The following is a 24,240-nucleotide window of genomic DNA, read 5'->3' on the forward strand; positions in this document are numbered from 1 at the left end:
AAGACTGGTCAGAGCCTAGTTGCTGCCCCAGACAACAGACCTCCCATTGCACTGGTTACCAGTTGGTTTAGGGCTGGTTCAGACCCCAAGTCAAAGTTGCTTTGAAGAGAAGAAATCCAATAAAACAATTTTATGTCATGTCATAATTGCGGTTGCCCTGTTTATTTGTTTTTATCAAGTATTAGATTGCCAGAAGGGCCATTTCAGATCCAACTCAAGGCCTTTCTAGTACAGCCACTTGCCTTTGGGACAGTTGGGAGTTTCATGTCTACTACCCCCTTTTTTCTTTTTCAGATTTCTTTTCAAGGCATATATGCAAATATGCGAATGGTTCACATACTCACATCAGTTGTCGTAAGTTATGGCTGTATCTTTCTTTGACTATGCTTTCTTCATCCCTGTCGCTGATAACTTTCTAAGCAAGAACGTTGGACACTGTCTCCTGATTGTGAGATTGGCAGACTATCTTCATCCATGATTCCAGATTCTTAAGGCAAAATTGAAATGTCATCCCAAATACGAAGCTATGGTTTAAAATATACTAATATGCAGCCTCTTGCTTACTGTGTAAATAGGATTGAGCTGCTGGTCCCCTTTGTTGTGCATCCATTGTGTTTTTTGCAAAGAGCAACTGAAACTTTTGTTGTCCACGGACTGGCTTTGGAGAATCTCACAGTCCAAGGCTAGGCCCCTTTTCAGATCATTGTAAGGTACATCAGTAATGCACCAAGATCTGTCCTTACGAGAAATGATGGTGGTGATTCCTCTGCCTTTAGGAAAACAACTGTGGTGATAAATAACAATATATCTGAATGATAGGATCCAGAGATAGGATCCAAAGAGCACTGTTACAAAAAGGGACGCTGCTTGGAATATGCCACATTATCTGACAGGGTCTTGCTGATTCCTGGTGGATGGTGGAGCCAAGGTGGTGATGATGAGACCCTGCCCTTTTCCCAAAACAGGCGCTCACGACGGCCCCGTCTCAAACGCCCTTTTGGCCAAAGAGCCCCGTCCTTGGTCCAGGCAAGTTCAGTACTTTGGTCTTTATGACAAACTTGGGAGGTAGAGTTGTGCCAACGTGCTGCCCTGAGCTTGTGGAAGGGAAGGCTCATGCCAGTGTCACATGTGTCTATTACAGCTCTGGGCCTTGGTTCCCCCGCTCCATGCCACTACAAGTTGCCTGGGACCTCCTCCCTCCCTCCCCCCCCCCCCCCCATGCCCTTCCTTCCTGTGGGCAGCCAGGCAGAAGGCCTTTGTAGCGTTGGCACCTCAGATTCGGAATGGCCTCCTCTCACCCTCTGCTTGTAGATGTGTAGTCCAGACAAGCAATTCATGTTTGAATATTGTTTTGATTGTATATCCTTCTGTTTGTTTGGGATTGTTTTCATTTGGTTGAGTAGTTTGGTTTTTGTGGTTTTTCTGCCTGGTTTTATGTAAGCTGGCTTGCATAGTTGTTGTAGAATGTGACATGCATTTATTTATCGTAACCCTGCATAGGATGGAAGAGGAAAGAGTGTGTTGGCCCTTGTTCTCTTTTAGAGCGGGGAGACTTTTTGCCTCTGCCTAGCCTCTTTGGGACAAGGGACACTAAATAAAACAATAAAAGACTATTTGGGGGAAGGGATGGAAACCTTGGCTAAAAGTGGAGCTGAGCTTTTGTGTCCTTCTCTAAACTGCTTGATGTAGCATTTCTCTCCCACACAGCGTTTTGTTTTCTAATTTCGATGGTGCCATGAGAATGCCCCTTAATGAATCCTCTTTTTTCCTCCATGTAGGGCTCAAAATGTGAAGTGCAAGTTAAAAATGGCAATATATTTGAAGGCGTTTTTAAAACTTACAGCTCTAAGGTAAATGCATTTTGTGTGTTCTCTGATCCTGTTGCACTTCCTTGACAACAGAAAATTTGGTTGAGATTTTGTCTTCCTGGCTTTCATTGAAAGTGTCAGTACCTAGAATAAATTAATATAGATGCCCTAATCTTAAGTGTTCACTGTAATCTTGTTGATACTTCATATGGTTTAAAAAAACCCAAGTTGTACATAGTGATTTCTAGGGATTTACCTGAATCTATAAGAATTCAGTTTGATAGTTCATAAACTAGTTTGCCAAATTGCTGATTGTACAAGTCAACTTTCTAAGACTCTTCACCATTTCCATTTTGGAAAACGTGTTTTTTAAGACCACTGTTGACTTGTAATGCTTTCCCATCAAGCTCGCTTCCCGAAAACTCTGGCTAATTGAGTCCTCTCTGTGGTTCAGTGTGATTTAGTGCTTGACGCAGCTCATCGGAAAACTGCAGAATCCAGTCCTGGGCCAAAACTAGAAGACATAATCGAGAGCATCTTGTTCAAGTCTTCAGATTTTGTGATGGTGCATTTCAAAGACATGGATACCAGTTATGCACGGAAAGGTACATTCTGTGTCTGAAAATGATTTTTTAAATTAGCATCACATTCTCGAAGGTTATTAAAAGCTGAGCTCTCCTCCTCCCTTTTTGGATATAAGGATCTGCCTTAATTAGAATCAGAGCATTCATATCTATGGATCTATGCTCTGTTTGGCAGTAGCTCTTTGGGTGTTTTGAGCACAGTTCTTTCCCTGTTCTAGAAATCCCAGGCAATGAACTTTGGAGATCCTGACCCTGTAGAGGATCAGCTTTGTCACTAGATTCCTGGACTCTCCAGGTGCCATTAAAGCACCCAGGTTTAGAAGGCCCTCAGAGGGGGTGCAGCAAATGCTAGCCTTCAATACCATGTTCTGCAACATTGGAGAAAACATCTTATGTCAGAAAGGGAAGGGAAGTATTGTTCTAGCAGCCATAGTGGTAGCTCTCTCTGTGGAGGTGGCAGATCGTGTAAATGTAATCCAGGCATTCAGGGTCTGATCACAGCCACCTTTTGTGTTGTGGATGAAACAAGCTAGTTGGTGTTTTTGTGCACTGGGGAGGGGTGGGGGCATCTGCAGAAAGTTGTAATGGTAACTTAGTGACAGGGAAACTAGATTGGAAATCAAAGTCTGATTGGATTTATAAGAGGGGCAGGGCAACCAAACAACTGAACAGATGAGTGAATGTATTAAGGTCATGGATATATGAGCAGCGATCTTAAAGAATTGTTTGCATGTCTGAAGCCAAGCTCATAGAAGTGCTAGCATATGGAATATTTCGGAGGAAAGCAAGCTCCTTGTGATTCTAGTACTTTGATAGGGAGCCAGTGCCACTTGCTATCCTTAGGGTCAACTGCTAGTGTTGTCTTTTAAATAAGACTCAGTGGGGAAAATATAACTAAAATAAGACTCAGAGAGAAATATAACTAAGATATAACTAAGAAATGAACCTGTTGCTGCCCCAAGAGCTGGGGAGGACACAACTGCACAGCCTGATCAATGTGAGTTCTGAAAGTGTGTGAGATCTGTGTCTGCTAGCAAACATCTGAGGCTTCCTTGGACTGGTTTAACAGGAAGTGCATTTGTGTAACAAGGGCATTCCTGAGATCTCTGAGGAAGGGCTGGGGCATCTGAGATCCCTGGCAAAGAGTGATCCAGAAGATTGCTCAAGGTGGGCTGTGCTCATGTTCGTTCGTGAAAGATGGCACCCATGGGAGGGCCTCCTTTCCCCACTCTCTTTGGTAGCAGTTCATTAGCCTTTTGATTCTTCATACTTTATCGAGGCTGTGACTAATTGGATGCTGAGAACAGGAAGGACCAGACAGCTGATGTTCGGTTCAGAGAGCAGATAAGCCGAGTCTGCTGTTCAGATTGAGGAATGAGGAAGACGTTTCTGCTGTGGTGCCATCACAACCCAGGCATCCCGTGACACTCTGAATTCATTCTGTGGTGAAGGATGAGATCTGACAGTGGGGGCAACCACAATTTAATTCCTTTTTTAAGTGTTTGATTTCAGAACCATCCTTTGTAAAGCTTTGGGTTCTGTTTAACCAGTCCTCCAGCCCCTGGTTTCAGGTCCGTACTGGGATTGGCTATCAGCCCTAGCTGGTACAGTTCCTGGAGAGATGGGGAAAGGGGAGGGTGACAGGGAAAACCAAGAATGCCTCTCAGTCTTAGCTGATTTCCAAGCTGTTGAAATGTAAAGCAATGCTTTGAAATAGGTTGGCTGGACTACTGGGACTACATTTGCTGTTGCTTTGTATTTGCTGTCTTTTTATTATGTGGTCTTGAACTTTCCAAAGCCAAATGGGTTTTTCTGCAACATTTAAGGGGTTTTTTTTAGATGCAAATGGGCTCCGGGCTATGGGTAAATTTGTATAACATGACAACCAGGAACCTACAGGAGCCCGGGTCTCTCTGGGATCTTGAGATCATGGCTGTTGATTTTCAGACCATAAATGCAATGTAGAAATGTGTGGACAGGTAGTTCTTCTAGGGTGGATGATGCAAAATACCTGGATTGGCATCTGTGTACTGATCTGATTTCTTTTTATTTTCTTTCTCTTCCCATGTCTGTTATAGTTCCTTCAGAAACAGGTAATTGACTTGGCTGTTGTCTCTTTCTGCACCTTGACTTGACATAATGCTATATTTTTAAAATGTAGTGTGTCACGGATGTATGTTTAATGTCACTTTTAGCAGTCTGGCACTAGAAATCCTGTGTGACAGAGCAGTGAGTCAGTAGGAGTCTTTTTCTAAGCTGCTTCCTTGGGGAAGGTGCTGTCGCATGGCCCCTGGAGAAACCTGTCTCTCTGCAGCCGGTAGTTCTTTATGCATTCTCAGTCAGATACTAGGTGAGCTCTGGGGAGGCTGCGAACTCGGCCTTGTTGCTGGAATGCTGTTGCTGTCACAGAATTGCAGGTTAGCCCTAACATCAGTTTGAGTGGGATGAAATCACTTTAATGTCAGTGTACTGCCTCATACTGTGGCTAGAATGAACACTGAGGCTGTTGCATCTTTTAGCTGTGATCATGACGGGTGGTGGATTTTGGGTCTTGTGGTCCAAAAGGGATCCTTTACCAGATCTTGAGATTTAGATGTACTTTATTATTGGGAGGATGCCTCATTGCACATAGTAAGACATATCAGTATACTTATGGGACCTTTTCTCTTAAGTGCTGCTTTTGCCAGAGCATACACAGCTTCTTATGCTGGCCTCCTTTTTATTGAAGGCAATTAAAATGTACTTCAACAGCTTCACAATCAATTGACTCTGTTTTTAATAAATATATGTTCAATTACAGATGCTTTTACAGATTCTTCAATCAGTGCTAAAATTAATGGTGAACATAAAGAGAAGGATCTGGAGCCTTGGGATGGCGGCGAAGGCATGACCACAGAAGAACTCGAGGCTTTAGAGACTGATGTGGTAAAGCACCTATTGGATTGAGGGGGGTGACGGCTTTACTGTAGTGTTTACCCCCACTGTCCCAAGACAAGACATTCTGGGCAGGCTATCTGTTGGTGCTTTGATTGTGCTTTTTCTGCATGGCAGGGGCTTGGACTAGATAGCCCTTGTGGTCCCCTCCAACTCTATGAGCCTAATCCCAAGTGCCCCACAGTTATATGTACTTGTCTTTGTTATCAAATGGGCCCCTGTGACCATCCCAGCCCTCTGTGTATGTTTTCTCATTTTGTTGGTGCCCTGTTTTAAATCCAAATATTTTCGGCCTTCCAGTCCAACGGATGGGATCCCAATGATATGTTTCGATACAATGAAGAAAACTACGGCATTGTGTCGACTTATGACAGCAGTTTATCTTCATATACGTAAGTGATTTGATGTTAGCTGCTGCACTAATTTTTAATGGAATGATGTGCCAAAATGTAATAAAACAAGATGGAGAGCCTTTCCCATTTCTAAAACAAAAAGATGTAGCTGTTTAATGCACATGTACACACCCAGCTCCACTTTTCTGGAGGTAGTGGTCAAAATCTGAATGTCTGAAGTCTGGACAATTCGCCGCATGTCCTTGATGCACATGAATAAGGATGAAGACATATTTTCAGGAGAGAAAATGTCACATCACCACTTGGTTTCTCTGAAATGGTGCCTTTTATCCATGCGACATCTGGAATATTTGTCTTGAAAGGCATCTGCACTGAAAATCAATACTATCTATCTGTTATCTCAACTTGTCTTTTCCTTTTAGGGTCCCCCTCGAAAGGGACAATTCAGAGGAATTTTTAAAACGGGAGGCCAGAGCCACCCAGTTAGCAGAAGAAATTGAATCTAGTGCACAGTACAAAGCGCGGACGGCTTTGGAGAACGATGAGCGCTCAGAAGAAGAAAAATACACCGCGGTTCAGAGACATGGTACTGAGCGCGAGGGCCATGGAGTGGCACCCAGGTATTTGGCGGATGGGTGGTGGAACACCTTGGTTAGATGGTTGCCTTATCACTGCGGAGGATGGGAGCTGTAATCCAACGTACTTGCAGTTGGCCTTCGGTTGGGGAAGTTCTAATGCATCTATTTTGTATATGCTTTAATTTCCATGTGTTCTGGTGTCGTGCAAAAAATGGAAAATTCTCAGTTTTGTTGTGGTGGGGTTTTTTTTGGTCAGTCTGAAGTATCCTTTACCTCGACTTCACTTTTGGAACCTACAGTTGACTCTCCTAGTAGTTGGAAAGAGCTGTTTTGTCCAGAAATACTTTTTTGGCTCCTGATTTTGAAGCCATTTCATGAATGTATGGTGTTTGTCTTCAAACACTTTTTGAATAATGATGTCTTGAAAGACGTTGCATTTGCTTTATTCCTGAAACTGCAGTTGTTTCCCTCAGGAGCGCATGGGTGTAAATGGCCACATCTCTCTTCTGTCTCCCCGGCTTCCAGGGAGAACAAGTACATTCCCCCAGGACAGCGGAATCGGGAGGTTCTGTCCTGGGGAACCGGGCGGCAGAATGCGCCTCGCATGGGCCAGTCAGGATCAGGCCCCCCGGTTTCAAGAGCAGGCTCTTACTCGTCAGACTACAGCTCTAATTCAGGAGCAGACCAAAGAGTAGTCAATGGAGGCAAGTATCCATTCAGTACTAAGCAAGGTGTTTGTGGCAGTAGCTCTTGGAAATCATTTTTCCTGATGACATCCTAGGCCGAAATAGAGAGGATCCCAGACTTCTAGAAAGAGGTGTGCTCATGGATAAAATTTGATCTAAACACAGTATTTATTAGCCCAGAGTTCACTTTCCTTTTGAAATAGGCTCCCTGTTGCTTTGAAGAGCATTTAATAAAGTAATCCCAGCTATGCATTTCCCTGTGAAGAATTTCTCTCTGGCCTGGCTCCATTTGAGCGCTCCATTCTGTGTCAATCTGCCGCTGAGCGCTCCTTCCGGTCTCCCTGTGAATATATGCAACAGCCTTGATCATAAGGGGGGGGGGGGGGCAATTCATGATGGATGGATCAGACATGGCACCAGCGCTGTTTTGAGTCCTGTTTCCTCGAGAGAGTTAATTTCCAAGGTCAGCATGGAGAAATTGTAACAATGCTGGCAGGCATCCCTCTTGTGTTTGATACTGTCAGGAGTAGGGGAGAGGGCCCTTTGGAGCTATGTGGCAGGGTACGCTTTTCTCTAAATCACATGTAAATAAATAAGGCGTGGGCACGCAGGGACATCAGGTAAGTGGTGTTGACTGCAGTTTGGTCTAGCAACTGGAGAGCTGGGGTTGACTTGGTTTTCTCCCTCCTTTTGTGGGGCTAGAAAAGCAGTCTCATGAAGGGTCCCCCGTTTGTCGGAATGAGGGTGGCCAGTGCTCAGCCGTTTGTGCCGGGCGGCACCCTTTGTTTTTTGTCCTTTCCTTGCTTCCCGTGGCATGGAAGTGCTCGGGTTGAATGTAGTGAGTGTTTGTGGCCCAAGGATAAACGGCTGAGTTGTGGCTTGGGGACCGATTTCCTGTTCTGCTAAAATGCTGAATGACTCCATTATTGAAAGGGCTCAATAGATGCCAATGTCAGGCGCTGAACACAACTCTCTTTCTTGGGAGAAGTTTTGGTCCTTTCCCCTTGTCTTCCCATAGGAAGGCGTTAAATCCAGAAGGCAAGGCGTTCCGCTGGCTTCAGCCTTATGGGAGCCTCTGGTACGTCCATGCCAAACGAGCAGCTCTGCCAAAGACAAGGACTGTTTATACCAGCTAAATTGGTACAGCCATGTTTCACCAAACAAGGAAGGGGTGAATTGCATGTTTGGGCCTTCCTTGCTCCCATGGCATCGTTGGTACCAGTGGGGTCTGCTATACCTAGACAGTTTGACAGATTTATACTTCGGCGGTAGTGTTCATAGTTCCTGAATTTAATCCATTGGGGGTTCAGAACATTTCTACAGGTTGACATGTCCTCAACAGAGGGTGGAAAAACTTTCAGAGTGGCCCTTCACCTTTTGTATGAGCCCGTAGAACAACCCAGTGGGTTAAAGGACGCCAAAGAAGGATGAGAAATCATTTTTGTCATTTTTTACTTTCCCCTCCCTGTTTTCCCCCCCATATTTTGTTTCTTTAGTTTTTATGCTTTCCTTCATTTCATTTGTTCTGTCAGGTGTTCCCTGGCCATCGCCTTGCCCATCTCCTTCCTCTCGCCCACCTTCTCGCTACCCGTCAGGTCCCACCACTCTTCCTCCTCGGGCAGCCACCCCTACAAGGCCGCCCTCCAGGCCCCCCTCGCGGCCCTCCAGGCCCCCGTCTCACCCCTCTGCTCATGGCTCTCCAGCGCCTGCCTCCACTATGCCTAAACGCATGTCTTCAGAAGGTACAAAGACCACCGTTGGGTTTGTTCATGACTTTTCCGTTTGTCTTTGTGTTTCCCCCCTTCTTTCTCGTGTGAATTATAGTTTTGAAAAAAATGTGCTCTTCCTGGCTTGAACCTATAATTCGTGCACTTTGCAAAGCTATTGTTTTTTGCGTTTATTACCTGGTTATTTCTGTTGACCACTTTTTTTTTCTAAGAGAGTCCTTTATATAAAGTCCAAAATCACGGGGAGGAAGACCTCATTCAGCTTCAATGCCAGTCAGAACCCATATAAATAGGACCCTTGTGAATGCTGTAATCATCCCTTGTAGGCTGTCCCTGTGCTGAAAAGGTGAGCGTTAGCACAGGCCTTAGGTGTGCTCAGGGTTAACTAGGCTTGGTTTGTAACCTGAGTTTGAAGCTGGTCTCAAATTCTGAATTAGAAACAAACCTTCAGTAGAGCTAACCAGGCTTTTGTTTAGATTGAGAGCTGACTCTCCTACCTTGGGGGGGAAAAATGAAAAGTAGACATCCTTGGACTAAAATAATATAAACAATAAATGCTAATGTAACTTTCAGATATTCTTCTGACAATTGTGGGGAATATTTGCAAAGGGTCAGAAGATCCAGGAGGCAGAGATTGTTTGGTCCCCTTCCGACCTCCAGTGTAACCTTCGTGAAGGAGCCAGGAGTGTTCCTTCTGCATAGTTTCTCAGTGTCTCCTATTGGAGGCTATTTTCTGCCTTTATAGGAATGCATAAAGCAGGCAAAAGAGGGGCCTGTAAAACAGGCAAAAACCTCTCTGCAGGCCATGGTGTTGTGGAGAGAGTAGCCCTAACCAGAGGAAGCTGACTTGTGTTGGAATTCAGTAGGGCTTGGCTCAGTCTATTGGTTCTGTTGAAGGAGGTTAATGTTGTCACAGGACAGGAAGGGACAGGCTTTGTCTTTTTTCATGTGGGACGCACAGATCAAACCTTTTCAGTGGCAGCTTTTCAGGTCCTCTTGATGACCATGGTGGGGGCCAGTTTCCTTGAGGGTAAACCACTGCCTTTATTCTAGAATATTATGACATATGTAAAAACTTGAAATATCTCTGCGTAGAGACCTAGAAATTGCAAGCTTTGAAAACAGTAGACTTCCCTTCTAGTCCTTCTGCAGTGGCAGCTTTGTGGCAATGTATTAAATGTGGCAATGTACTAAAAACATGTGTTGGTGGAATGCGGCTGCAAAAAAGGGGGTGTTTTGTGGTGTTCACCGTTTAGGGTGTGTGTGTGTTGCTTTTTCAAGGACCGCCACGGATGTCTCCTAAGGCACAGCGGCACCCTCGAGGCCACAGAGTGTCTGCGGGGAGGGGTATGGTTTCAAGTGGCTTAGAATTTGTCTCTCACAATGTGCCAGGAGAAGCCTCCACGCCTTCCTCCACCCGAGGCAGCCCTTCAAGTGGGACGTGGTCATCTGTGGTCATGGGGGGTAAGTACGGCTGAGCTTCCCACAGAAAGCGGCCCTGGGGGCTTTGCGGTCCACACTGCGCTGTGCGTCTCGGCTGCGAAGTGCATGCTTATTCCACCCGTTGTCAGGTGGGCAGTGGACTGTCCTTTCAGGTGATCCATGTCTGCTGCTCTCTCTCTGATGATGTGGAGGAGGCCTCCGTGGCACAGAGGCTTTGCAATGGGTTCTGCCGTCTTCTGTTTCTTAAGCAAGGTTCTATGGAACCCCTCAGAGTTCCATGCGAGGGTTGCTAGGGGTCTAGTAAGAGATTGTGATGGGAAAACTAAGTAAACATTTGTTGAGCCTTAGAGACAGAACTCTCGATGCAGTGGCTCCCTGGATCCTGTAAAGGGTTATTATTTTGAAGGTTCCTCTGTGGTAGAAGAATTAAGAAAGGGCAGGATGCTAGGCAAGTTGGGTTTCTTATGCTTTTAGTCTCACCTGAATTTGGGGGTAACTGAAAATGTTTTCCTGATTCCTCTCTTTCTTTGAGGATGACTGGGAAGAAGTGAGTGTTGTAAGTCTCTGAAATCTTAGGAGGTAATAGTGGGATAAAAACAGGCAAATGTCAATAGATCTATAAGTTGGTTTCCCTGGGAGGATGGACATAAGATCGTGCCTCAAGGTTTCAATGGAGCCTTTCTTCTTTGGTCCTTCCTTGTTACATGTATTTGGGAGCTAAGTTCACTTGGAAAGCACAGCTTGAGATATAGTCCCTCTCATAGAAGTGAGCTTGGAATTGGCAAGGGGCTTGTGCCTCACTTCTTTGACTGTCTACACTGGCTTCCCTCTACTGTTGTCTGCTTTGGTGCAGTCAGTTAATCCAGTGTTGTTTCACAGGAGAGGAATCTTTGCTCTGCGTCCAAGGGAGGACATGCACCTCTATGAGGAATACTTGCTGCTTGGGGTGGGGATTGGGGGAGCCGCCTCTCAAAAATCTGGGGAATTTCCGAGGAAGGTAAAGAGGGTTTTTACTAACAGTTTTATAAGTGCAGTGCAGGCCTGGTGTTTGGTTTCACATTTATGTTCGCAAAGCAGCTGCAGTGCCTTGCAATGGGGTCTCTTTTCTCCTGTTCCCAGTGACGCGGTCGTCCCCAAAAGCCCATCGGCCCCGGTCTCCCAGGCAGAGCAGTCTCGGAGGAGGTGCCCCGGGCCCCGCACTGGCCTCCCCGCAAGCTGGCCCCACTCTGGCCGAATCGATTGCCACTGCTGCCCCGGCTGCCTCCCCGGCCCCTGCCTGCCCAGCAGCCGCCACTCATGCTGGCACCCCCTCCGCTGAAGGTAACAGAGCCCTCAAGCAAGTCTTGCCCTCGCTCTCGCTGCAAAGGCAGGCTAGGCCTCCACAACTCCCAATGCCTTCATTCTGGTTTCTGCATTAGGGTCGCACATCGTAAGGCAGTCTGATGCCCAATTTGCCTGAGAGAAGAGGGAGGGAGGCTGAGCGAAGAAGGAGAAGCTTTATGTATAAGACATCTCCTACTTTTCTAAATTGCTGGTTAAACAATACACAAAACCAGGACCTAAAGTATGTCCTTTCTTTGTTGCCTTCATATTTCCCTCTGGCCTTCTTTCAGCTTCACCAATCAGTATTTGCATACACAAGAAGCAACATTATTTGTGTGTGTGTGTGTGTGTGTGTGTGTGTGTGTATAATGATGCTTTTAAAAATCGGGTTCCTACGCATATTTTGGAAGAGACCCTATAAATTTAATTTGCAAAGGCCTTTACAAAAATGTCGAGAATGTTGAAAGTCTCACTTTAAGGCAGTGGTTCTCAACCTGGGGTCCCCAGATGTTTTTGGCCTACAACTCCCAGAAATCCCAGCCAGTTTACCAGCTGTTAGGATTTCTGGGAACTGAAGGCCAAAAACATCTGGGGACCCCAGGTTGAGAACCACTGCTTTAAGGGAAATAATATGCAATGCCTGGTGAGTCTCTTGCAGGTTTGGTTAAAAAATAGTTCCACTTTGCTCCTGTGTTGTATTGTTAGTAACTTAACATTTTTTAAAAAATTCATTCAAAGTTTCGTTTGAGGTTGTCCCTTTCCCAAGAAAAATAGCTCAGGTAGAGCCAGTGGTGTTGGCCCAGGGCTTGCAGAGGGTTTCAGTTTGCACCAAACTCTTCAAACTTATGGGAGTGTTTTTCATACAAAATTTCCAATGTTTGGGGTGTCCAGCTTTTGATTGACTTTGCCATCTTTTTCTAGCTAAAGATTCCAGACTTCAGGACCAGAGGCAGAGTTCTTCTCCTGTCGGAGCCAAGGAACATCAGAAGCCGAGCGAAATGTCTCCTAGTTTTAGTAAACCAGAATGCAAAGGTAGGATTCAGGGGCTTAAGGCCACCATTGTCACTTAATAGGTCATCCTGTTACAGTCCTTTTAATGTACACAAGTCTCATTCACAGAAATACTGAGTGGGAGGGCAGTTGGAAGGAAGAAAGGAGAAAGAGACCCTGGGTTTTTGGTGCAATGGTGAGGGAACGTTCCTTCAGGTGTTCAGTGGAATGACATTTTGGAGAGCCCTTGTGCTGAGGCTGTGCAGAACTGTGTTTGGTTAAGCTCCTTGGGATGTTTTTCTACCCCTTGATGTGCTCTATTTGATATGTAGCTCTTGGCTTAAGAAGAGAGGGTTTTAGCATCTACTTATTGGCTCATGCATTTCTCAACTTGCAGTGAAACTGGTACAACTGCAACTGTAAATGTGATGGAGAGAGAGTTCATTACTCTCATGACGTATCACCCAACCAAGGAGATGCAAGACATTCTTTCCTGGGCCCAGAGGCATCTCCTCGGAATTACAGATACAGGAAGGGCTGAGGGAAGGGAGAGATTAGAAACCTCTACAGCATTGCTGGGTTTGGGAAGCTTTTGCTGGGCTTTTAGGAACTACACCAAACATGGTCGACACAAAGTCCCACTTCTGGCTCCAACTCTGAAGCTGGAAAAAGGGATGTGGGAGGGATCACCACAGTGGGCCTGGGCAGCCTGCAGGGAAACAGCCCCCAGCCTTCATTGAGCCAGGGCTGCTCAAGTGGCATCAAGCTGTATTAATTCTACAGTGCAGATGCACTCTTGGGTGTATCCAATCAGAAGGAAGAGAATGCCTGTTTTATGCTTCTGGCTCCCTAACAGGAGACTTTCCAATGTGTTTGGGCCCAGAAACACAGCTCATAGGTGGATTGCTATGTTCCTTGGGCTACAAATAAAGGTTTGTGGGAAAATAAAATGAGAGGCAGCCCTCAAATATTTTTGTGCACACACAAAGGAAAGAAAGGAAGAAAGAGAACGCTTACTTTGCAGATTAGGTTGGTTCTTGTGTTGCTGCAGCTGCCTGATCCCCCTCGGGCCTCTGGGGTTGTGACTGGATTAGTTTCCACTGCGCTCTTTGGGGGCTCCCACCCACCCAGCAAAGCGCAGGCAGCCCTCCAGATTTTGGCTGTTCTCTTTGGAGTCGGAAGCTGTGGCTTCCCTCAGGCTCTTTGGTTTCTGCCCTCCCACTCCTCTTCCTCCCCCCTCCCCAACTATGTGCATGCCATTGTAGTTATATGTACATGTCTTACGTTATCTGCCAGGTGTTTCTCCAGCTGTATTAGAACATAGAAAGCAGATTGATGACTTGAAGAAATTCAAGAATGACTTTAGGGTAAGTATCTTGGCTGCTGTCACTGATTGTTACTATTGATGCAGGATATCTCCCCCCCAAAAAATAAATCCTGGTCCAGTGGAGAAAAGCAGAATTGCATCCCTTTGCTGTTGCAGGTCAGAGGAGATGCTTCGCTCTGCCGCACTGAAATCCTTGGAACTTAAAGAGGGTTTGAGAGGGCTGCAAGCGATTGGTTGAATGATACTATGGTCAATGTCTCAAGAAACGTTATGTATAGCCAGGGGCAGAGGGAGGGAACAGACGTGGGATGATCTCTGGGGAAGGCCATCAAATACCGCCATTCAGTAAGGCTTTCCATTTTCCTTTTGCTCTGGCCTAGGACCTGCTGGGATAGGAGCCTCAAGAGAATTAAGCATTCATGCTGAATTGAACACTTGCTGGCAAACTTTAAAATTTGGCAATATCTAATTGTTAAAAGTCTAATATGCCTGTGGTCAGTTGGATCTTCTACCCCCCGTCCTTGTCCCTTAGGAGAATTTTCCAGGTTTGCCACCAAGTGGACCCCCCTCAAAGAACAGCCAATCTGATGAAAAGACTTATGCAACACATAGGTTTCCACACAAGTGTGGTCAGCTAGCTCATTACATTTTGGATGTCCATTTTTAAATAGATTGGTCATAATCTTAACAGAAGTCCATAATGTTCCATTGTATGAAACCTGTCTGTTTTGAATGACTGCCCTTGGGTTGGGTTTTTAAAAAGACTTAGAACCACCATTTTAAAATAAACCAATATTTCTGTGCTTTATTTATAGCTGTCCATAACTCAGTTATCTGTGTAAAGAAAACAGGATGAATCTCATTTGAAAACAGGGGCTCTGGGAAATGGTTTCCCCTCTCCTGATTTGTTTGTTGATCATGCCTTTGTGCTTCTCTTTTTTTCTCTCTGGAGGTACTTCCGCAATGTATGCTTCTTTTCCTCCGCAGTTACAACCGAGTTCTGCCCCAGAAAGTGTGGAGCAGCTGTTAAACAAGAGCAGAGATGCGGAGAAGTCCAGAGACGTTCCAAAGGAGAAGGGCGATGGCAGCTGTAAGGAGCCTGCTGTGGACACAGGGAGCACGGCCACCCCCTCCAGCGCCGGCAGCAGCAAGCCCAGCAGCCCCAGTGCTTCCCCACCCAGTGGCAACGCCGAACCCAAGCCGGGGCCAGAGGTGACCTCACAGGGGGTGCAGACCTCCAGCCCTGGAGGAAAAGTGGAGAAAGAGGAGAAAAAGGACACCACTGAGTGAGTACTCCCCCCCCCCCTCCCTGCGCAAAGCCTTTCCTCAGATAGGAGAAGAGGGCTGGTGGCCCAGGAATTCCAAGGATATATGTAGCATTTTCTTCTGTAATCCTGATTTGTGTTTTCCGTATTTATGTCTGATCTTCTCAGAAGCTTCTGGTAACACCACTTAAACCTTACATTTGGTTTCGGAATATTTAGCAGATTGCCTGTCGGGAGCCACCTTCCGTCTTGCCTGTAAGGGTGGCAGCTGAAGGAACAGTGCCCATGGAGGCCTATGCCCATGGGGAGATCTAAACAGTCCTTGCGGGATTGTGCCTGTGGCCCCGTCCCCATGGTCCACTTTCTCATTCCCAGTGAAAAGGAGCTGATGATATTCTGGAGGAAGAAATACGATGCAGTCATTTCCTACTTTAGAGCCATGAGGTGTAGTGGGCCAGCCTCCCAGTTCTCTTCTGGTCATTTTTTCCTCCCTCTTTAGATGTAGATCCCTCCCAGGACAAATGTGCAGCCTTCGCAAGTTTTGCGTCCCCCAAAAAGGAGAAGGGGGCATGTATTCAGCTTGATCCTGTGGCAGGGCACCAGCTGACATGCACCACCTTTGTATTTTCTTTCCAGACAAGTTAGAAAATCAACACTAAATCCTAATGCAAAGGAGTTCAATCCTCGGTCATTTGCTCAGGTGAGTGTAAGAAAGGAAGGTGTCCCCATATCTCAGTTCTCCAAAGTTGTCTCTCTGTTTTCTCTCTTTTGAAGGGGAGACTACAACCTTTGTCCTTGGGCCTTTACACCCATCACAAGCAGCTTGTTGGGGATGTCTTGATGCACTTGTCATTGACTTGTTAGGCGCTTGTTTGCAACTCAAGTGCTCCTCCTTTTGGCAGCCCAAGCCTTCGACTACGCCGACATCACCCCGTCCGCAGGCCCAGCCCAGCCCCTCGATTTTGGGCCACCAGCAGCCTGCTCCCGTCTACACCCAGCCGGTTTGCTTCGCTCCCAACATGATGTACCCTGTTCCCGTGAGCCCTGGAGTCCAGGTAAACGGCCAGGTGTTTTCCTGCAGCAAATAAACCCATGCTCTTGGGGTTAAATGGGGATGACAGCTCAGTACTGCTTTGGAGGTTGGAAAGCAGGGCACTTTTGAGCCTGGCAATGGGGGAGGCGCGCCAAGATAGCTCTCAAGAAGCCGACAGGTCTTCTTACTAGATGTTTGTGTGTGGCAAGACTAGAGAATAGGTTGAAGCTAGTGCTACCAATGGCTAAAATTTGCACCAAGGTTTGCCTTAAACATGTGGGCTGAACAGGCTGCCCCATGTTTTGGCTGTGTGCTTTGACTTTGGATCCAGTGTTATCTGATCCTTGGTTAATCAGTGCATCTTTAACTTGACGAATCCCAAGTGAGGTCTGAAAGGAACATTCAGTCGAGCTGTGAGTAGAATTCAGCTGCTCCTTTATGGCGACTGCAGCACTCCAAAAATACCAGCTTGTAGTAATACGTTGCGTCTTTGGCAGTCGGTCTGCTGCCTAGAGAGCATGCGCTGGTGGGTTCTGAGCGAGGTGTTTATTTTTAGGCCCTTTTTGAGCCAAGTATTTTAATCCCGTTCCCTCCCAACCCGGCCCTCTCCACCTGCCCCCTGGCTTCAAGCAGGCCTGCCAATTGTGCCGGAGGGAGAGCTGACCTTGCCCGCGGGGGGGCTGGACTGGCCCCAGTTTATTTTGCGATTAGAGCGCCCTGCGCTGGCTTTCCAGTTCAAGTGTAAAAGCATTGGTCGGATAAAGCCTGCTTTCTCCCCTCCAGGTTTAATGAAGCACTTTAGGGGAGTAGTGTGAAGTTATTGTTTTCTATGGGACCTGAAGCTGCCCTTTTGGACATCTTGCCACAATAAGTCTGAATTGGGTGTGTGGGGAAAAACTGTTAGCAGTTGGGGCCCCTACTGTGATGGTAGAGGACTGTGAAGACCCTGACAGGCCCTCTGACCCTTGCCATGCACCCCCCCCCCCGGAGGCCTCTTTGGGGCTTTGCATTGCCCTCCTTTCCATAGCTAGCCCAAGAAGGGAGCACCCCCCCCCCCCCAAAAAAATGAAGGGCAAACCTCTGCTGGTCAGAACTCAGCAAATGCTTCTGGAGAAGATGCATCTGTGGGAATTTCTCATGGCAGGCCTGTTTGTCTTTCAGCCTCTGTACCCGATTCCAATGACCCCCATGTCGGTCAACCAGGCCAAGACCTATAGAGCAGGTAAAGGTGAGAATGATACAACACTGCATGCTCTTGGTACTTCCCTTGCATCTGGAACAGTGACACTCCAGTTGCTCTATTGCATCTTAATTTGTTCATAAAAGAGCTGTTTACACACCCTTCCAAATTGTTGGGCTCTCCATCTGCAGTTTTATGACAGGACTTGCCTGATTTAATAGTGCTATTGTGTTTATGGGTTAAAAATCAACAGGAGAGCAAGTTAGATGGTAACCGTTGAATTCAAGTAAAGTCTGTCATCTAGATGGGGAGGGAGGGCAGAGGGAGGGGGCCACATCCTCTTTAACGTATCCTTTCTTCCCCACAGTATCAAGTATGCCCCAGCAGCGTCAAGACCAGCACCACCAGAATGCCATGATGCACCCTGCCTCTGCAGCCGGGGCGCCAATCGTCGCCACCCCCCCGGCTTATTCTGCACAGTATGTTGCCTACAGCCCCCAGCAGTTCCCCAACCAGCCTCTTGTTCAGCACGTGCCACATTATCAGTCTCAGGTAGGCCTTCTGCAGGGCTCTTGCTTTCTTGTACTTCCACTCATGTTGGCGTTCTTACTTGCACACTTTGCCACACTGGGTGCTGTCGGAAGGCTAATACACTCCATACCACTTTGAGGAAGGCCACAGGGGTGGGTTACCTGTGGTGCTATGTGTGAGGATGCTCTTGCTGAAAGATGTGTGAAGGCTCCTTATAGTAGTGCCTCTCAAAGGAGTGTTCTGTGGACCAGTGCCAGTCTCTGAGCTGTGGGTTGCTGGCTCAAGGAGTTTGCAAGAATGAAATGCTTGCAGTCAGTGCATACAGATGTGTGCCATGTTTTGCTGGGTCATTGAGGGGAGTGGTCCCCTGCGTCAGATCGCTTGAAGAAGCACCATCTTGGATCATAACCTGGATGCAAAGTGCAGCTGAGATTAGTACCTCCTGCTGCTCGTATTGAAAAGTGTTGTGCTACCTGGTGGCATGCCCATAGTGCCACAGAGCCCAGGGGCCTATGTTCTAGAACAGCAAGAATGAGAAAATCTGACAGAGTAGAGCTGTGCTGGATTGTGAAAGCTTTCCTTCTAATATTTTTTCACACTTGATTTGAGATTTTGATTTCTGGTATCCAAGTCATGCACTTTGCTAACTTGAGGAAATTCGTTTTTTATGTGTTTGTTTGCTTCTCCTAAAGTCCCCATGGTGATATAGTTCTCACTTTCCCCTCTCTCTCCCTTCTACCCTACGCAGCACCCTCACGTTTATAGCCCTGTCATACAGGGCAATGCAAGGATGATGGCGCCACCAGCACATCTGCAGCCTGGCTTAGTCTCTTCCACTGCTACGCAGTATGGGGCCCATGAGCAGACACACACCATGTATGGTAGGAGGCTTCCTTTGCTCTGTTTCTAAATTGCTCCGGGAGATGCACTGACTGAGTTGATGAGGGCCAAGGGACCCTTTCTGTATAAATGTGAAAATCAGCTAAAACACCTACCCTCGTCCCTTTCCAGTTGTGTGAGACGCAGAGAACCAAGAGCAGCTGTGAAGCAAGAATGCCATTGCACCATCCCTTTGACTCTTCCATGTCAGATCCTTTTTTAGAAAAAGGCCTGCGGTCATCTTCCTTCTTTCCTGCCTCTGCAAAGGCCTCTTCCAAACTCTGCTTGATCATGGGGGAATGCGGGGGGGGGGGGGGGGGTTATCATGTGACAAGGAGCGCCTTTTCCCAAAGCCTTGCATCAACCAGCATCCGCTGAAACACAGAGGTCAAGGTTTCATCAGCAGAGTCTATAAATAATCTTTTTTCCCTAATATCCCTCTTCTCTGACTCATCCAATTTGTGCAGGGATTTGTGGGACCAGGGCCTCCCTTTGCACAATCCTGGGAGCCAATTCCTACTCCTCAGTCCTGTTTGGCTGTCGGTCTTCGCAGCCATGGATTGAGTCCTGGCTGTGAAGTGTATGGCGCTGTGGCCCTTTTCAGCTTCCTAGAACAGGTGCCTCTCTGGATTGAATCTGGAGGCCAGTCTGCCTTGTGACCTCAGGTACTGGTTACCTTGCAAGTACATAGCAAGCCCCCCCTCCTTTCCCCCTCATACTTGGCAGATGTCTCCTCGGCATCTTTTCTTGCTCTTGACAACTGTCTTGAAGGTGCCTGCTTGGATGTGAGGCCAAGTCTTTTCCAGGCAGACGCTCCGAGGTGCTCAGGCGCCCTCTGTTGTTCAGAGTACGCTGTAGCTGAAGACAGGAGGTTTATATTTGTTTGGTGATGCCAGTCAGTGCCATCCCGTTTTATGGAGATTGTGATGTGGTTGTTAGAAAGTTGAAACATCAGGTGCGTTGATACTTTGTCACCTTCAATACAGGTTCCATATATTGCAATACTGTGAGTATTGCCTCCTGCTTTCTCGACTGTCTGGTGCCAAGTTAGCTTCCACTCGCAAAGGAAGTGTTTCTTTTGGTGTGTGCTACGAAAACTTACTTACAATGTGAATGTATTTGTGATCGGCAGATCTTTCCTTTTCCCTCGGCCCATGAACACTCTTTCTCCCATCTGATATATGGGGATTGTAACACTTCTTGGTTTTATGGGGTTATGGCTGACATTACTAGAAGGCATGTTAGATGCAAAGCAGTGTCGATATATCCATTGTCTATTTTGGAATGTAGCAAAACTGTCCTACATTATTACCCTGCAGTACACCTTGCTCCAGAAGGTGGTATCAGAGAGAGAGAAGGACTTTGTGTTGTCTCCGTGCGTGAGGAGCAGTAGCATGAATTTGCGGGGCTTCTGTGGCGCCTTGAAAGGCTGGGTCTGAATTGCAACCCCTTCCCCAAATCAGGTTTATTCCTGAGTGTGACTCTGTATCTTCCTCTTGGGTCGCTTCTTGTTCTGTGTCTGGTTTCCTCACTTTGTTTCTCTGCTCTGTCTCTCGTCTCCGTAGTCGTCTGTCTTTGCTAAAATGTCTGTATGTTGTACTGAACAGTTTGTGGGAGAAAGGAACTATGCTTATTGTGGGCATCCAGTTTTCTGGGATTAATGTATTTTATCTCCACTGCAAATTAGTTAAAATACTTTTGATCCTTATTTGTTTAATACCATGCTAATTTCACCAAACATGATCAACATTTTATTCTCCATTTATAGTCCAGCTAAGAATTCGTTCATTCGAAAACCTTTTTAATTTTTTCCGGATTGCCAATGCATATAATGTTCAGCTTTCCAGAAGACTGGAGGTGGGGCTTTGATCTTGTAGCATGTGGCTAATTTCCCTTTCTATTTCCCAAATTCAGCATGCCCCAAAATACCCTACAGCAAGGAGACAGGCCCTTCTTTCTACTTTGCCAGTGAGTTGGGTTTTTTGTACTAACTTTGATTTTTATATAGTAAACTGCTGTGAAACAAAATCTGTGGGACAAATTCCATCTGCCTCTGCACCAAATCTATGGGAAATGAGGTCTAGGACACAAAGGGAACTGGTAAGAAATATAAAAATGGATGATTTTCCCAATCCGTTTGTAGGTAAAATAAGAGCCAACAATGGACTGCTATTGATGAAAATTTTAAAAATGGCTTCTGGTGTGACTGTGTGTGTTTTGCATGTCCTTGGAGCCACAGCATGAGCAGGGAGGGACTGAGTTGCCATCTACACAGCCATATAATCCAGTTTCTGAATCTAGATGATCTGCTTTAAGCTGGATATGACAGTGCAGACTCATATAATCCCATTCAAAGCAGATCATCTGGATTCAGAAACTGGGTTATATGGCAGGTTAGCTCCAGCTTGAGGAGCTACATGCCCCACAGTGCCACCCCCTCCCCTTTTTACCTTGTTTAGAAATGTGCGCGCACACACTTTAGGGACCATGTGGGGATAATTTGACCATGCTTGATGTGTCTTTGGGGAGGGATTTAAAACTAGTTGTGTGTTCTGATGCCATCTTTTTGGGGCCAAAGGATCACTGCAGGGGGGAAATCAAAGCAGGTAGCTTCCAAATATGGGGACCCCCCTCCCCCAACCTGTAAGAATCCAGGGTATGCTTTCCAAGTAGATGCTTGAGAGGAGGCATTGATGAGTCTGAGGGGGTATCAAGTGAGGCTCCAGGAAGATTTGAGTTCTGAGAGTTGTCTTTGCAAGATTGAATCTCACAGAACTGGTATAGGGAGCTGCTGCCCACCGGCCTCATTATCAAGGCAGGTAGAGTCAGGCTGCTGGACCTTTGAAGTTCCAGGTTTTACTTTCTGTGTGTTTGGATTCAGTGTCTCAGAACAGCAGGTGAGTAGACTGAGCTGTTTAGGAGGGCAAGAAGGTGGTCCGCTTGACCCGGCCCAGCCTACTCTTCACAGCTCCTCTCAGGCCCACAAAGACTGTGCCAATCTCCCCCAGGAATTTGCATTGGAACTCATTCAACAAGTTCTTTCCAGGCACATTGCTCTTGGTCAAACTGAACCCATGGTTGGTCTGTAATTCCTATTTACATGATTCCAAAGGTATTTACGCTGTGCAAGTACTCTGCTTTTTACTATTGAAATGATAGTCTCCGTTGCCATTTGACTAGGTTTCATGAGAGCATTCTTTAATGGTGACTTCTATTTCATTCAGCTCACTTTCATTTAGTTCAATTACAGTAGTGGAATAGGGGCTGATTTTAGCTAACTTTTCCCTCCTTCTCTCTATACTGTTTGTTGTCTTGAAGACGTATGTATCGCAGGTGCAGCCTTTTGCTTATTCCAGCTATGGAAGTGGGCTCCCTGTGCTCAGACCTGTGGTCCTGTGAGGCAGTGCTAGATTCCCGTCCCTCAGAGCGCACCAAAAGGAGCTGCCACCAGGAGGGTCGGCATCTCTTGAGAGCCAGGACACCCTTGGATGCAGGTTTTGCTTCCCTTGGGGGCTGGCATTTCCTGTGTCCCCAGGGCCAGGGAGGCACAGGGCCCCTCCTTTTCCTCTCCGGAAGACCTCACCATCCTGGGGCGAAAAGGAAATTCCCTGCAGGAAGTAGACCTTCTGCCTGAAACTGGGCTGGGTTTCCCTTCCACCTGGCTAGAAGGGATTAGCCTCTTCTTGCGTGCTTCTTTTTCCTTCTTCATAATGCTCGTTTGTATAAAATCCTGTGTAGTGAACCAAGGGCCATATTACCTGACATCACTCAGTACTGAGTGCCCATTAGGCAAACCCTGTCAGTTTACCTCTGCTCCATTTGGAATAAGGATGTGATCAGACGAGGCTTGATGGTTGCAAAGACTATCACTGACTTCTTTCTACTTTACTTGGCAGCAGGTGGGGGAGGAATAATTCCTTCATGTAAGTAGTCTGACATGTGAAAGGCCAGCAGTTGTTACTCTGGATGTGGTTTCTGGCAACAACCCTCTTCGTGAGTTTGCTGCAGATTTTAGGGTTTCAGTGTGTTTACAGCAAGTTTGGGACCTGCTGTTTGAAACCCTGGATATCTCTTCAGGAAGACCTTTTGCCTGAAATTGAAATAATCACTTACTTTCTACTAGCAGATGTAGTTTGCTCTCTGTTGACAAGGAAAGGAATGGTAGTAATGGTATAGAACACCAATTAAGCTGGCACATATGATTCAGGGATTATATCCCAAATGTTGGGATTGTGGGAGTTGAGAAGCATGGTATTCACATCTATGGTGGGAATGTGAAGAGATACAAAAATTCTGGAATCAAATTCTAAACCAGGCTAAATTACATCCTAAAATAAAATTTGATATAAATATGCAAATTTTGTTAATAGGCATATATATCGTGATAGAGGAATTAAGGACCAAGAATTAATGATGATGATTTTTAGAGCAGCACATGCAGTAATAACTTGGGGGTGGAAAGATAAAAAGAAATTGACACTTGGAAAATGGTGTGAATATGTGTGAGACCAAATACAACTGAATATTATAGACATGCTTGGTCACAAAGAAAATTAAAGAAATGTGGACTCCCTTTAACAGATGGTTGCAGGTTGTTAAACCAGCTTATGAAAGCTGGAAGAAAAAATTAGATAGAATGGAAAGAATGCTCATGTAATGGGAAACAAAGGGATTAAGTTGTCAACAGGGAAGGGGGAGGGGTGGGTGTGGGGAGGGAGAAGGGAATGAAAACGGAAAAAAGTATAGTAATTATGGGTATGTATACATTTGTTTAAAAAAATTAAAAAAAGAAAGAATATTGTGTATGGCAGGGATGGTGTGTTGATAACCTAAATGCTGCATCCAGAGGAAATTATGCAAGTCCAGTATCTTGATGCACAGGGACCTATGACCAAAAGCACAGTTTTCCCTGTTAGATTTTTCTGGCAAGAATCCAAGATAAGTGACAGAGGAGACCTAAGGGAGCTAAGGAAGAGCCAAGACTAGCCTCCGTTTAGAAAAGGCGTGGTCCAAAAGGGAGGTGTCCAGAGTGCAGGGAGTGTGCCGAGTCTCTGAGCTGGGGGGTCTGTTCTCCATGCGTTGTTTTCCTTTTCTTCATAGTTTCCACGGGTTCCCTTGCCCAGCAGTATGCCCACCCGAGTGCCACCCTTCACCCGCAGCCGTCAGCCACCCCCACGGGGCAGCAGCAGGGCCAGCATGGAGGCAGCCACCCTGCCCCCAGCCCTGTGCAGGTAAGCTGCCCCGTCCCCATTAGCCGTTTTTGGTCTTGACGCTGTGCCCAGGCCTGATGGAAGGGGCCACCATGTATCCAGCTCCGGGGGGGGGGGGGGGGGGGAGCTGCCCTGCTGCTGTCTTTCTCAAAAAGAAGTTGGCAGCTGGGATGAACTCTCTCCATATAGTAAGAAGACAGAAGCCACAAATCATATTTCATAAATGAAATGTATTACGTTTGCCTCTCACAGAAGCTTCTGAAAACTCTTGTAAACACAAGTTACAGTTACAAAAACAATATACTTTCAAAGTAGTAGAATCAATCACTTGTGTCAAATTCTGCACATCTGTGGCAAGGGTGTTTAAGTACCCCAGTATTCAGCTAATT

At 46.4% G+C, this 24,240-nt stretch overlaps 1 protein-coding gene across 10 annotated transcripts in view; it reads left to right on the forward strand.

Moving 5' to 3' along the window:
- Positions 1-24,240, forward strand: part of ATXN2 (ataxin 2) — a 47,137-nt gene that overhangs the window by 19,898 nt on the left and 2,999 nt on the right. For 3 of the 10 annotated variants that reach the window (XM_060786050.2, XM_060786044.2, XM_060786052.2), the window contains exons 3-23: positions 295-354; positions 1,779-1,850; positions 2,263-2,413; positions 4,471-4,485; positions 5,193-5,317; positions 5,627-5,718; positions 6,102-6,299; positions 6,783-6,961; positions 8,476-8,685; positions 9,952-10,134; positions 11,233-11,433; positions 12,358-12,468; positions 13,723-13,793; positions 14,741-15,039; positions 15,655-15,718; positions 15,921-16,073; positions 17,213-17,279; positions 17,599-17,783; positions 18,511-18,643; positions 20,556-20,609; positions 23,742-23,872. In XM_060786050.2, the coding sequence (XP_060642033.2) occupies positions 295-354; positions 1,779-1,850; positions 2,263-2,413; positions 4,471-4,485; positions 5,193-5,317; positions 5,627-5,718; positions 6,102-6,299; positions 6,783-6,961; positions 8,476-8,685; positions 9,952-10,134; positions 11,233-11,433; positions 12,358-12,468; positions 13,723-13,793; positions 14,741-15,039; positions 15,655-15,718; positions 15,921-16,073; positions 17,213-17,279; positions 17,599-17,783; positions 18,511-18,643; positions 20,556-20,609; positions 23,742-23,872 (2,754 nt within the window). The remainder of the gene's footprint in view (positions 1-294; positions 355-1,778; positions 1,851-2,262; positions 2,414-4,470; positions 4,486-5,192; positions 5,318-5,626; positions 5,719-6,101; positions 6,300-6,782; positions 6,962-8,475; positions 8,686-9,951; positions 10,135-11,232; positions 11,434-12,357; positions 12,469-13,722; positions 13,794-14,740; positions 15,040-15,654; positions 15,719-15,920; positions 16,074-17,212; positions 17,280-17,598; positions 17,784-18,510; positions 18,644-20,555; positions 20,610-23,741; positions 23,873-24,240) is intronic. The other 7 variants (XM_060786046.2, XM_060786049.2, XM_060786047.2 and 4 more) reach the window with 7 other exon arrangements.

The sequence above is a fragment of the Anolis sagrei genome, chromosome X, assembly GCF_037176765.1.
Source record: "Anolis sagrei isolate rAnoSag1 chromosome X, rAnoSag1.mat, whole genome shotgun sequence".
Classification (NCBI taxonomy): Eukaryota; Metazoa; Chordata; class Lepidosauria; order Squamata; family Dactyloidae; genus Anolis; species Anolis sagrei.